Consider the following 12,915-nt stretch of genomic DNA (forward strand, 5'->3'; position numbering starts at 1 on the left):
GAAACTGACAGCATCAGAAGACTCCATTGATGGCGCGTGTGCTATTCTTATACACAGAATACTGGATTTCAGCCACGGAAAGTGTCATTCAGAGCAAGACTTATCACAGCCTGTCTCTATCTGGTCAGTAGGCTCTCGGACACGAGACTGGCTCGAAACCGACGTTGAGAGCCCATACATCAAAGGAGTTCTCTGAATAAGTCAAGGTTACAGGTATAAATATGTTGCTGATATCACTCTTCTGGGCTCTTTCGATTCTACGCTAATCATACTAGCTCTATCAACGATATCAGCAACATCAACCGTCCCTGCAAGAGCTTATAAACCATTAAAATACTCAACAACAATGTGCGTGCGAACTTTCACCAGGTGGACCTGCGCAGAATGCCGCAAATTCTTCAAACAGGAGCAGAAAGAGAACATGTGCGCCGAGGCAGGCAAGAAGAAGCCTCCAGTCATGGGTGCTTGTGGGAGGATCAATGGGGCAGATGTTTCCATTTATGATGTTTTCTGTCCTCCTTGTCAGAAGGAGGCTGACAAGTTGCTTGAGGAAGAGAGGAAGAAGCGTGCGACTAAGACGTAGGTGGGAGTGGCCAGGAGAGAACTGGTGATGAACAATTCGACGATCGAACTGTAATATAGCTAAACAACTACTATAACTCTGTACTCTGTAGTACCTTTTTCCACGTCAATCAAAGCAACTCAATCTGCTGCCTCCAGGGCGGTGGCCGTGGCTCAGCCGGAATGATGGGTCTCCCAGACGGGACTGTGTAGTTAGAGTGCCCTTGTCTCACTGTCCCTTAATGATCGATATGCAGACTCATAAAACATCTTTCTTTATCAATCCCCTTGAGTAGGAAAAGATGTATCATTACATGGGTGTAGTGGAATCCTGTACCCATAAGCTACCTATGCAATAGAGTTAACCCCTTTAATAGCTACTGGGAAGCTATCTCCCTGCTCCATGCGCCTCCAAACCACCCCCTTCAAACGCTTTTCTTTACGCCCATCGCCAAAAATATGTTCAATATGACCCCATTCCCTCAAAGAGCACACCCTAATGATCCCACGAGTGCTTCCACATCTTTGAAACACCCTCCAAGTTGACCTCCCAATCCTCCGCTTCCGCAGTCGCAAACGATTCTTCAAACTTGGTGACGCTGGCGTCATGCTTGACTGACGCGTCGTCCAGTTTGCTCCTCGCTGCTCTGAGCATCTCTTCTGCCTTTCGTACTTCTTCCTGAATGCGATTCTTTTCTGCTTCGGCCTTGACCTTTCGTTCATAGTCTTCCCTCACCTTGCAGATGCGGTTCAGAGTGTCGAATCTGGCCCTTTCTTCCTGCACTTTTCTCTCGTTCTCGGCTTTTTGTTGACGCACGTGAGCTAAAAAGGCCTCAAGAGACTTGTCCAAGGCCTGATCCCCAATCATCTTCTCCATCTCTGCCTTCTGTAGACGACTGCTCGACTCATCACGGAGTCTGAGAACTTCATCGGCGCTAAGGCGTCGCAGATCGGCTTCTCGTTGGACACTTCGAAAAGTCTCGATAGCCTTGCCAACATCGGTAGGGAGTAGGCGTGTGTCGACGGTACGGAGTAGTGACAGATGATGTGCTTGCTCGGCGGGAATATCCAGCGCGGGGTTCTCACTACACGGAATGCCCTGAAGAACACGGCGAAAGCAGGCCACGGCATGCAGACCGCAACTCCAAGTATCTTTTTGACCGGGACAGCTCTGGCCAAAGTTAGCTGCAGCCATGCAAACTGGCGACTAGACACTACCTCCTTGATGAATTCAACATCTCCCGAGTAGCTAGAGACATCCATCCAGGCCTCGAACCTTTTCTTGATTCGCTCGTATCTCTCAGGTGTCGGCGTTGAATCGTGAATACGTAGTTCCATATTCTCTCCCTTTGGCGTCATCACACCGAATGCCCAGTGTTCCACTGGTTCCCAAGGTTTCGGGCAGTGTATAGGAAATCCAGCAGTACAACCATCGTCAAGCCTTGGAAAGCTTCGTGGTTGGAAGTCCTCCTGGCTCTGGAACCAAAAAGGATGAAAGAGTCTCGCGGGGCGGTGTTTCTGTCTGTGGTGGGCCATGACCACCTCGCAGAGGACTTGGAGGGCATCATCGCCCATCTGATTGCCTGGAGTAAGACAGTCGAGCAATCGGTCGGCGGTATACGATGACAAGGTCCGGAATCTTTTCAGGGCTCCTGAGAAGACAGGCTCATTCGCGGGTGTAGGTGGCCGTTTCTTGGCTACTGGGCTGGTCAGGTCTTGAATTTCAGATGCTGTCGTCGTCTCAACAAGCAAAACAACGTTATCGTCCGGTTCAGATATATGATCTTCGGCATCGGCAAACGAATCTGTTATCACATCCTCTTCTCCTGGTTCTTGGGCATCTGCTTGTTGCTGAAGCGATTCTAGGACTTGTTTGGCGATTGCAGCACTCAAATGGGGAGGAGCTGGACCATCTTGTCGGCGTTTGTGTTGCTTTCTAGCAACATCAGAATTGACCCCTTCTCTCAATGGCCCTCCCTCGGCCCAGAGGGAATCAAGGGCCATGCCCTGGGTTTGCATCAACTCAGTAATGCTTCTCATGTGTTTGACAACATCGACGGCGGGCTGAGGGAAACCAAATTCGATCAAAGCCTTCCGGACATCTGGTGGCAGCCAATTTGATCCTCCCCAAACGTGGTCGAGCCAGGCTATGTTGTCTTCCCGGCTGTTGTTGGACTTTTCTTGTCTCTTGGCGTTTGTTCGTGACTTTCTCTCGTCTGAAGACGGAGTGGGGGTAGGATGCCCAGGGGAGGATGTCCGGTTAGGGCTGTTCAAGTTCTACCACGATGATTAGCTAGTAAGGATGAGTGCCCCTCTAGGGCAGTGTTGCATTTGGACGCTGGAAGCTTACCGAGTACAAGTCTCCACGCTGAATCAACGTCGGCGAGTAAGAAGACCCGGCGTTGATGGAGGAAGTGCCGGGAGAGAACCCCGGCCTTGTGTTGCTGCGCTGAGATGGTGGCCTTGGAGGCGGCATGTCTGGAGGATCGTGGGCCTTTGTTTACGAGTTTCTGACGGACTTTATTTGGGGGCAGTTGGAAGGGTATCGAATTCTGACTTGCTGATGACGATTAGTTGAATTGAGAAAGGGAAGGATGATGCTTTTGGAGTTTGCGCTGCTTGTATGTAGTCAGGTTGGCACAGAGAAGTTGTGAGCCATGAGTGCGATGGGCACGTGATTGGCGATGAGACGACCAGGCACGACGCGTTGAGATGAGGCTGAAAAGAGGCTGATATCACTGTGGCTGAGCCCCGACCGACCATCAACCTCAACTCACGAGAGATAACAGGATAGAGCAGCTGGTTCATTCTAGAAAAAAAAGTATTAAGGCGGAATGTTATAGTACTCAAGATTTTTAAATGGTTAAAAACCTTCTCGAAGAATGCAGCAGAATAGTGCCTCTCAACGCCGAGCTGCGTATAGAAACAGCTGAATGTGAGTGGAATGCCCCTCCACTGCTTCATTAATTTTGAAAATGTGAAATGTAGTGGTGTTAATATAGTGTTCTTTGTAGTTGAAGCCCGGCCCTCGATGGGATGACTGAGACGATAGTGATTAATAAACTATTGACAGGTGAAAAATAAACTGTGCATTCGTATAAGACGGATCGCCTATGGCTTTGTCCATTGGTGGACTTTTCCCGCTCACAAAGCTTCGGAGTATACATAGCAGGATTCTGGTTTTCATAATGTCTGAGCGACATGAGCTTCCATAAATGTCGGGTATTATCATCGCCTCGGATAGGCTGTACATAAGGTCGGCCCCTACAAGTGTGGATATTAAGAGTGCGGTATGTCGGATAAAGCTACCGTTTTAATCTGTAGGTTTGGGTAACAAAGGCAAGCTGGTCCAAATGAAACAGCCTCGCTCAAATAGCTTGCGCAAACTTGAACGTAACATACCGTAGTCTGTCTGTCCCACTGTCTTGCTATCTACTACCCTGCGATCATCGGACTTTCGGCCTTCGCCTTCGCGTGTCTCGGACTTTTCTTATTATCCGCCGACCAGCAGCCGGCCTCCAAGCCTTCCCCACCACCTCCACACATCTCTCCCATATGGTGCATTGCACATGCATTATGCGGGTAGATGCAGGCCTCTCGAACAGACCAAGGGGCTTCTTGGCTATGATCGTCGATGCGGAAGCGGAGGTCGGCGATTGGAAAAGCCGACAGAGCGGTTGGTCACATTGATCGTGGAGACTGAAGCATGTGGGATAATGATATAAATACATTGGAGCGCGTAGACATTGAAGTAGTTTAGGGATACAAGAAACTGACCGGCTTGGACCATTAATTCAACTGTTCAGCCATGTTTAACATGCTGGAGGGCCTGCTTTGCCGCAGTCACCTCGCTATTGCCCTTGCCCTCGTGGCACTTATCTACCTACTCTCATTTGTATGTCATCAAAAATCAACCGAGACACTTGCTAACATGGGTAATAGTTCCTTTACGGAAGATATTTCCAACCACTAGCCCGGCTACCTGGTAAGTAAGCCAACTTTGCTCCGAGACATCTGACTGATCTTATAAAGGACCTCAGCTTTCAAGATACACTGATATCATTCTCAAGTATCATTGGCTGCGTGGCACACGAGCTCAATATGTCAACCATCTTCATCAGCACTACGGTTGGATTGTCATGCCCTGATGTCTTGGTTGCTCGCTGACTCTTGTCGTTTAGGTCCCGTTGTCCGTATTGGACCCAACGAAGTTGACATCTCCCAGATCAGCACCGTCAAGGAGATCCACAGTGTCAAAGGCGGCTACAAGAAGTCCCGATTTTACGAACTACTCGTGCCCGGCACAACCAACGTCTTCAACGCGACAGATACAGAATTTCACCGTCGGCATCGTCGCATTCTGTCCTCCCCTCTTTCGGAGTCATCCATCAAAACTATCGAATCAGCTGTTGACCAGAAAGTCAAATTGGTAATCAGCAAGATGGCGGAGGAAATGGCAGCGAGACAAGTCACAGATGTCGCAAAAATGTGGTTGTTCATGGCAACTGACATTATTTCTGAGTTGAGCTTTGGCGAGTCGTTCGGCATGTTGGAAGCTGGCAAGGTATGGGAACCTAACGCCAAAGAAGTCAATTAGTTACTGACGCTCTTGATAGAAGAACCAGTACATCGAAGACCTGGAAGGGCTGGCAGCCCGAGGTCCTATCCTCACAACTTTTCCAACCCTCATTGCCATCGCTAGAAAGATTCCCCTTCCAGTCCTTCAAAGGACGGCGGCGGCGGCGGCGAGGTTGAGGAATTACGCGCAGCAGGCTGTCCTCAGGTATAAGAGAGACTTCGCGAGCAATCCGGCTGCAGCCAAGCCGATGCTGTTCAAGAAGCTGTTTGAAGCAGGCGAAGATGGCCTCTCCGATGAAGAGATCCGAGCTGAAGCACAAGCCTACATCGTGGCTGGATCAGACACCACCGCTACCACGTTGACATACCTGATCTGGTCTGTCTGTCGAGACATGGAAGTCAAGCAAACGCTCGTCTCAGAACTCAACAAACTCCCAGCTGACTTTGGTGACAACGATCTTCGCTCCCTTCCGTATCTCAATGCCGTCATTGATGAAACGTTGAGACTCTACGCGGCAGCGCCATCTGCCCTTCCTCGGGTAGTCCCACATGGCGGCTCTACCTTGGCTGGATATTACCTTCCGCAAGATACGGTTGTGTCGACACAAGCATGGACACTGCACCGTGATCCGACGCTATTCCCGGACCCCGAGCGATTTGACCCCTCAAGATGGTTGGAGGCGACCAAAGAGATGAGGGATGGGGCTATGCCATTCGGTGGGGGAGCTAGAGGCAAGCATCACTGCTCTTATTTTTACCATCCTTGCTGGTTCGAGTGGTGCTAACAATCTGACTAGTTTGCATCGGCAAGCATCTTGCCAGAATGGAACTTCGGCTGGGCACTACACGATTCTTCCGCGCCTTTCCTTCTGCGACAGTGTCGAGAAGCAAGGGCATGTCCGATCAAGATATGATTCCCAAAGTGTTTTTCTTGCTGGCGCCAAATGGAGGGCGTTGTCTTGTTGAAGCCAGAAAAGCCACATTGTCAATCTAACGCCAACGAGACATCACTGGAAGTGCTTTGAGGGTCTGGATATTACCTAGGGCATGCTTTGGAAGTAGACGAGTCGAATAAATGACCTAACTCAAGATACCATTGGCGATCTTTCCTCCCCCAAGGCCCTGATTTGATAAAGAAAAGCCTTAATAGTAACTAGGTTAATACTCTAGCTCTCTGAATCGATTTTGAACCCAAGCCTCGTATTCTTCGTCGGTGAGGTATCCCTCCTTGCCCTCGTTACGATCGTCTGTCTGCCACAGATCTTCTCTCGCGTATCCCGGGCCTATACATAGCGGGCACAGGAAGTTATAAGAGCAGTCACCGGCGACCCAATCAAAGGAAAAATTCTGTGCAATCTCGCGACCACCCCCGCAGCCGGCACAAATGTTTCGACCTTTCTCACAAATGCCACACTCGCCATTTTCTACCCGTGCGATGACATCGGGCACCCTGAGGTCGCCACAGAGTATCATGCTCTCTTGGCCGAGAGCTGTTACCGGGATTTTCCACGTCGAGTCTTTGTCGAGAGTCTGGGGCAGAGTAAATGGCCGGTCATCGTTTGGGCCATCACCTGGCTGGTTAAGGTAGTACTCATAGATTTCGACATCGCTATTATCTTGGAGTCGCCCGCAACGGTCCTATTCAGAGATTTTGGCGCAGATAAGTGTATTCGTCGAGCCATCTTCCAGTCCCTGCGGCTGCACAAGGAGATGCCAGCTCCACTCTCTTGTCCACTCAAGGATCTCGAGCCATAGCTCTAGGGGCAATGTCTTTTTTCTTTTCTTGGTCGTGATAAGACCCGGAGATTGTCGAACGATGGTATCGATAAAATTGACCGTGAGGCCAATGACATCCAACATGAGGATTGGCTTCCTTTGGAGCAGCTGATTGAGCTTGGTTGGGTCGACTGGCTTCATGATGTGAGATTGGGTGGCTTGTGTGGTGAAAAGATGTGAGGTTGACAGGACCGGTGACTGGAAGTTGGCGTGATATATATAGGAAAACAGATTAAACACGCTTGATGAAAGTTCTACCTGAAGGTGTGATCCTACATGTGTTGCTTTTTCAGATCGCTGGGTGGCTGTAATAACCTTCGATTCTACCGAGGCTATAGCATTGGGTTTTGATGCCATTATGTGTTTTTATCAGTGTGTTCTTTGGTATTGTGTACGACGGAGACATCATTGAAAGCAAGAATTCTACCGATAGTCCTTTCTTGTGTGAACAGAACCTTTCGCCAGAATTCACGAAAAGAAAACACAGACGGCCCACGTTGCTAAAAATGAGAGATGCTGAGATTCGCGATGAAGGTGGGTGGAAGAGTTCCAGACTGCACATGAATCGAATCAGAGCGATTTATTGTGCTCAATAGGGTTATTTAGCTTGAAATATCGAAACTGTTGATCGAAGGGGGTGTGCGAGTAGCCGTTTTAAACTGAGGTATATGCACTGATATCCATCATCCACCCCCTGTTCGTCGCTCACCATACAGCAAACACCCTCAAGCCGTCTTGCCATCCCACTTTTGTGCTTCTCCAATGATAGGCTTCAGAAGCTCAGGCAGAACAACCGCTGCATCACCAACAAAGATCCAATCTTTGTCTGGGACGACACTCTTGGCATCCTCCGCACGCGTGTTGATATAGGCCACCCTTGCACCCTTGTTGCGGGCCATGGCGGCATATCCAGCTGCCGGCCAGACCCTGTTGGAGGTTCCGATATTGAGGCAGAGATCGATTGGATCAGAGTCTTCGAATAGAGCCTCTGTCTCATTCACGATTTGGAGAGGTAGGGGCTCGCCGAACCAGACTACATCAGGTCGGAGGATATTGGCCTTGCACTTGGGGCATTGCGGGAGATCCTCTTTTGTCAGGCCTGATGACAAACGAACTTGAGCGACTGGATCGGCCGCAGCTTCTTCCGGGTGTTTGAGAGCGGCCAGATCTCTTGTGGTCGGGGTGTTGGCCTCGTACTTGTCACCAAGAATCTGAGCATGCTTCCGAGCAATGCCTGCAAGTAGAAGAGGGCTTGCTCTTGGCTTATTATCGGGATCGATGCTCCCCATGGTCTCTTTCTCGTCCTTGGAGGGGTCGAGAGCGGGTGTAAGACATTCTTCAAAGTTGCCACGCTCTACGTACCCGCATCCGATCTTGTCGATGCATGACAAGGTGAATAGGTTGCCATGGAGTTCCTTCATCTGGCCAGGTGGGTGTCCCGCACGGGGACTCAGGTTGTCGACATTCTGCGTCAGGGCAACGAAACCTGGTACTTGACGAGCGAGGTCAGCCAGGGCGTAATGAGCCGGGTTCGGCTTTGCACGGAGAGCTTCCTGTCGACGATATGAATAGAATTGCCAGACAAGGCCAGGGTCATGACGGAAGCCAGCAGGCGAGGCGACCTGCGTCACGTCCTGGCTCTTCCATAACCCGCTGGTTCCTCTAAAGACTGCAAGGCCCGAAGATGCTGACAGACCAGCTCCAATGACGGCGATAATGCGCTTTGACTTTTTGAGGGCGTCGTGAAAGTCAGCGACCGCTGCGGGGTCCAGATTGGTATTGGTTGAGTCGGCCATCGAGACGAAGTGTTAATTCACGCTTGTTTGGGTTTTCAAAGGAGTCTTGAGAAACTTAATGAGAGGAAATAACTTTCTTTAAACTCATATCTCGAGTTTGATGCCTGCTAGGTAGATACAAGGCAGCAAGGCAGCAAACCAGGCACCCAGTGTTGCCTGCTTACTCGATGATCCTCTTGGTTAGCCTGCCAACCAGTCAATAGGTAAACATCTTTCCACCTTTAGTACGCGTCAGATCTCACCACTAGGAATCCAACCATCAGTTCATAAGAGCCCAGGGTAGGGTCAATTAGCGCTCGACCGTAAGAAGAGTCTGTTTTTCGGTTCGCTCACTAAAACAGAAGAAGGAGCCGGTTGTCTGGAACGGCGATGGTTCGAAGATGTATTTGCAACGCATTGCAGTCGTTTCATTCGTGACTCACTATCAACATGTGCCCGCATGTCCAGGGCGGTCAGTGAGATACTGTAGCACACAGGCCAAGAAAAACGGGACCAAACATCCCACGCACGATTGACTCTGAAGCTACTGTAACACTTCAACATAGTAGATTTGTGGAGAGTAACCTTTAAAGTAATGACAAAACTATTCTCAGAACAGTTGTATTATTAAAGACTCTTATAATTCTTCTATGACATATTCTTCATTTTGATTCTAGCCGTTGGACCAGGATACACTTATTTATGCGCTCTACTCGGATCGCATCCTCCTCTAAGCCCCGTGGCTGTGCAGCTGCAGACCCCTTTCCACTCTGGGGTCATTATGCCTTATTTTCTATCATGAGTCACCAGGTGCATACGAGAAGAAACATACTGAGTCAATAATTGACCGCAATGAAAAGCGGAAACCAGAAATGGGAAACCGTTTGTCACTGACTATCTCTGTCAGCCTAACCTGAATCTCGCCCTGCATCTTCATTATTGGTCAGCTTCAATCTGATAGCAGCATCGCTTAAAATTGTGACTCAGACCACCACATCGTGGCAACATCACACACCAAAGTACTATTTCCTATCATCGATACGTACCGCAAGACATGATTTATCTTAGCGTATTATAGACCTTTCTCCGCCTGACGAGTTTACCCTTCATGTCCATCTAATGAACACCAACGGGATGGACTTCTTTGCAAAGCTTCCCCCCGAGATCCGTATTCGGATCATGGGTCAAATGTCCTCCAAATCAGCGATATCCCGAATCATCCAAGCGTCACCCGCAATGCTTGCACAGTGGATTTCATCAAGGAAAACTATAGTGCGAGCAGTATTACTCAATCTTGTCGGCGGCGATATTTATGGCGACCTCCTACACGACGCAGTAGCCATCATTCACATGCCACCTATGGACTCTTTCCCTACCGACTCGATTCTTCACCATGTCGGCCAATGGTTAACCAAAGGATTTTCGGACCCCTTCGAGCAAGATGATGGCGAAACTCTCGATATGCTATACCGACTCTTCTCTCGCCTCGCTGTCTTCATTGAGGACTACATGACCAAGGCAACGGCTCCTTTCCCACCTCGAGCCTACCTCTGTCTTCCAAGGATGAAGTCGATGGACCGCGAACTGTATTTCCGGGATCAAGCCATCGACGCACGACATGTTGAACTCGACGACCTGACTTGCTCAGAGAGAAACCGCTTTCTACGCGCGTTTGTACGATATGAACTGCTCTGCAAACTCTACACCCCACGGCTCTGGAAAATCGTCGAGCCTAGCGAATATGGCGACCAAGTCAAGCAATTGCATTCAAACCTTCATATCTGGGAGTATGAGATGTTACATTGCGTCCGTGAATATGCTCGAAGCGTCTATGCGGCCATGTTTGCAAACTTCACTCCTGCATGGCTACCGAGCGATCAGACGGCATCAGATTCCGAGTCTTCTAGCGGGAATGGATTGCTCTATCCCGACAACTTTTGGACTAATCCGAACGAATACTTTTGCAGTTTGGAGCTGTCGCGCAGCTGCTACCACTCGGCATCGTTTCTGTACCTGCGAGGCTTTGATCTTCTGACTCACGCCCTGTTGTATTCAGAAAGCAACCAGGGAAGCTACAGAGAGCTCCGAAAATGGTTCTTCGGTATGTCTGCGGAATGGGTGAGGTCCGAAGACTCCCGCGCACCCTCTCGGGACCACTGGCTTGTACAGGACCAAGGCCCCACGTCCACTTCTTGTGCAGACCTTGGAGTCCGAGGCCAATTATTTCAGAAAATTTCAACCGCTCTTCTGAGGGAAGGCGTCGTGTCATATCCACAAGTCATCGGGTTGAGCACGTATCTCCAGCTTCGAATATACCGACAACGAGCATGGCCATTTTTCGAAGACGCAAGGTTCTATCCAGCTACGGACGGCCTGTGTCACTTTCCAAGCCTGGATGAACTTGCTGAGCAAGACCGTCTCGTGAAGCTCAAATTCCCCTATCCTAAAGGGGAACAACAACGGAGGAGGTCACAAATGTGGCAGGATTTTTTCGCTGGAAGGGAGTCGGAGAATGATATTGACTGGCAGGACGATGACGGCAAGCTGGAGCGTGTGGCTGGTGAGCGGGTTACCATACCGCGCATCTTTGAGCGTCCAGTTACGGAGAGACTGATTCCTTTTTGGCGGTATGGGATGTCGATGAGCACGGAGTAGGAAGTTGAGCAACATGAATTTGGGTATAAGGCGTCAGGAAGTTGGTACGAAGGCGTTATGAATAGGGTAAATTATTTCGAGGAAACCGTGCACAGCTAACAAGACTGGCCGGGTGAAAACCTCACGTCAATCTATGTATATATACCCACATGGCCCGGTTTATCCCTATGCTCCAACGCTCACTTCTTGGGGTTAAGGGCCCCGTTGCATACGCCATCACCACAAGTGCTCGTAACATAGTTAACAGTAAGCTCTCCCTTGTCAACATCATTGTCAATAAACGGCGCCGAGCCACAGCCCTTGCATCCATGGTTCTTCAACCTCAGGATAGCGTCCCTGACCTCTTGGCCCGAAGCACCGTTGGAGGTCTTTTGCAAGAAGGCGCAAATGTGGCCGGCACAGGCAATATGCTCGCCGTTGGAGAAGTGGTAGCTGGGGTCAACGCCGTTGATATTGTCGGTGATGAAGTCGGAGACTTTGTCGAGAAAGCCTTTCTGGTCGCCGCAGATGGCGCTTCCGTCACAGTTGATTCCCTTGGCAGCGGCTGACTGGAGCATGCCCAGGCAGGCGATAGCAGATACAGCGGAGAACTTCATCTTGTCTTTTGAGTTGTCATTAATATGGATTGTACCGCATATGAGCTCACGGGGTTTTACCTGGTTGACGATAAGGGTAACGGGATAAGTTGCAGAGCTGGGCTGGAGATGATAGTATTGAAGAGGTAGTAAGGAGGAGTGTTGTTATTCGAGTTGATCCTTCAGCTTCCATTGTGAGAATTCGGCTCCTCTTATACGTGTTCGGCCTCATGGTCTTGGGTAAGCACTCATCGTGATCGACCAGCGCATTGCTGGCGACCCGGAGACCTCCAGGGATCAATGAATTCCATGTTGATCTATCAGCACTAATGCCAGTTCCTGTCCCGTTGACCATGCATCTTGCGGATTTTGGCCGATGATCGTGATGTAGGCTACGTCACATAGACTGTGGTGTTATACGAGGGCTATTTCCGCCCACCTATCCAGGACCTTTGCTAGAGGCGTGTCTATTCAGTAATGCCAAGCCGGGTAGGACGGACGCTTTCTCCAGAAAGAAAGTGACATGAGCGATAAGCAGTACAACCTGGATTGTTGCCGGATCTGAGGGTTTGCCAGCTTGCATCTTCTACGTCTATAAGCCTGTCTCTACAGGCAAGTTCGCATTTGTTTGGTGTGTTGTATGTGAGCTATTACATGCTATGGGAAAAGTCTAGCTTAAGGCTGCCTCAGGGTACCTAGAAACAAGATGACAAACCGTATAATCAACCACCCCCCCCTCACTTCGATAGGGTTGAGGTCAAAGAATCCAAACCTTTTTGGACTGGCTCAAGTGGTTGGGAGGACTTCAAGCGGGGGGCTGGCTTTGTCTGTTCCGAGAGGGCATTGCCAACCCCAAGACCACCACAGTTGCCAATTTGCTTAGAGCAGAACATCCCATCTAAACAAGGATACATGCCGATTTCTCACGGTGACGCGGTGAAAGGTATCTGCATTCGCCGCGGTAGCGGGCAGCGGCATCTATAATCTCCCGCTAC

General features: G+C 49.8%; 5 protein-coding genes across 5 annotated transcripts; 2 read left to right on the forward strand and 3 right to left on the reverse strand.

Annotated features, from left to right (window-relative positions):
• Positions 1-1,057: 1,057 nt before the first annotated feature.
• NCS57_00934300 (uncharacterized protein) lies at positions 1,058-3,037 on the reverse strand (the record flags this gene model as incomplete). The annotated part of the gene is made up of 3 exons (XM_053059121.1): positions 1,058-1,732; positions 1,780-2,838; positions 2,912-3,037. The coding sequence occupies 3 exons, from the start codon at positions 3,035-3,037 to the stop codon at positions 1,058-1,060; spliced, it is 1,860 nt and encodes a 619-aa protein (XP_052911192.1).
• A 1,341-nt stretch (positions 3,038-4,378) lies between these two features.
• Positions 4,379-6,133, forward strand: NCS57_00934400 (uncharacterized protein; the record flags this gene model as incomplete). Its single annotated transcript, XM_053059122.1, has 6 exons — positions 4,379-4,456; positions 4,504-4,546; positions 4,594-4,689; positions 4,743-5,125; positions 5,178-5,856; positions 5,937-6,133. 6 exons carry the CDS (start codon positions 4,379-4,381, stop codon positions 6,131-6,133), a joined length of 1,476 nt encoding a protein of 491 aa, XP_052911193.1.
• Positions 6,134-7,640: 1,507 nt separating this feature from the next.
• Positions 7,641-8,711, reverse strand: NCS57_00934500 (Deacetylase sirtuin-type domain-containing protein; the record flags this gene model as incomplete). The annotated part of the gene is made up of 1 exon (XM_053059123.1): positions 7,641-8,711. One exon carries the CDS (start codon positions 8,709-8,711, stop codon positions 7,641-7,643), a length of 1,071 nt encoding a protein of 356 aa, XP_052911194.1.
• Positions 8,712-9,926: 1,215 nt separating this feature from the next.
• NCS57_00934600 (uncharacterized protein) lies at positions 9,927-11,345 on the forward strand (the record flags this gene model as incomplete). Its single annotated transcript, XM_053059124.1, has 1 exon — positions 9,927-11,345. One exon carries the CDS (start codon positions 9,927-9,929, stop codon positions 11,343-11,345), a length of 1,419 nt encoding a protein of 472 aa, XP_052911195.1.
• Positions 11,346-11,524: 179 nt separating this feature from the next.
• NCS57_00934700 (Kp4 domain-containing protein) lies at positions 11,525-11,941 on the reverse strand (the record flags this gene model as incomplete). Its single annotated transcript, XM_053059125.1, has 1 exon — positions 11,525-11,941. The coding sequence occupies one exon, from the start codon at positions 11,939-11,941 to the stop codon at positions 11,525-11,527; it is 417 nt and encodes a 138-aa protein (XP_052911196.1).
• Between the last annotated feature and the right edge of the window lie 974 nt (positions 11,942-12,915).

The sequence above is a fragment of the Fusarium keratoplasticum genome, chromosome 7, assembly GCF_025433545.1.
Source record: "Fusarium keratoplasticum isolate Fu6.1 chromosome 7, whole genome shotgun sequence".
Lineage (NCBI taxonomy): Eukaryota > Fungi > Ascomycota > Sordariomycetes > Hypocreales > Nectriaceae > Fusarium > Fusarium keratoplasticum.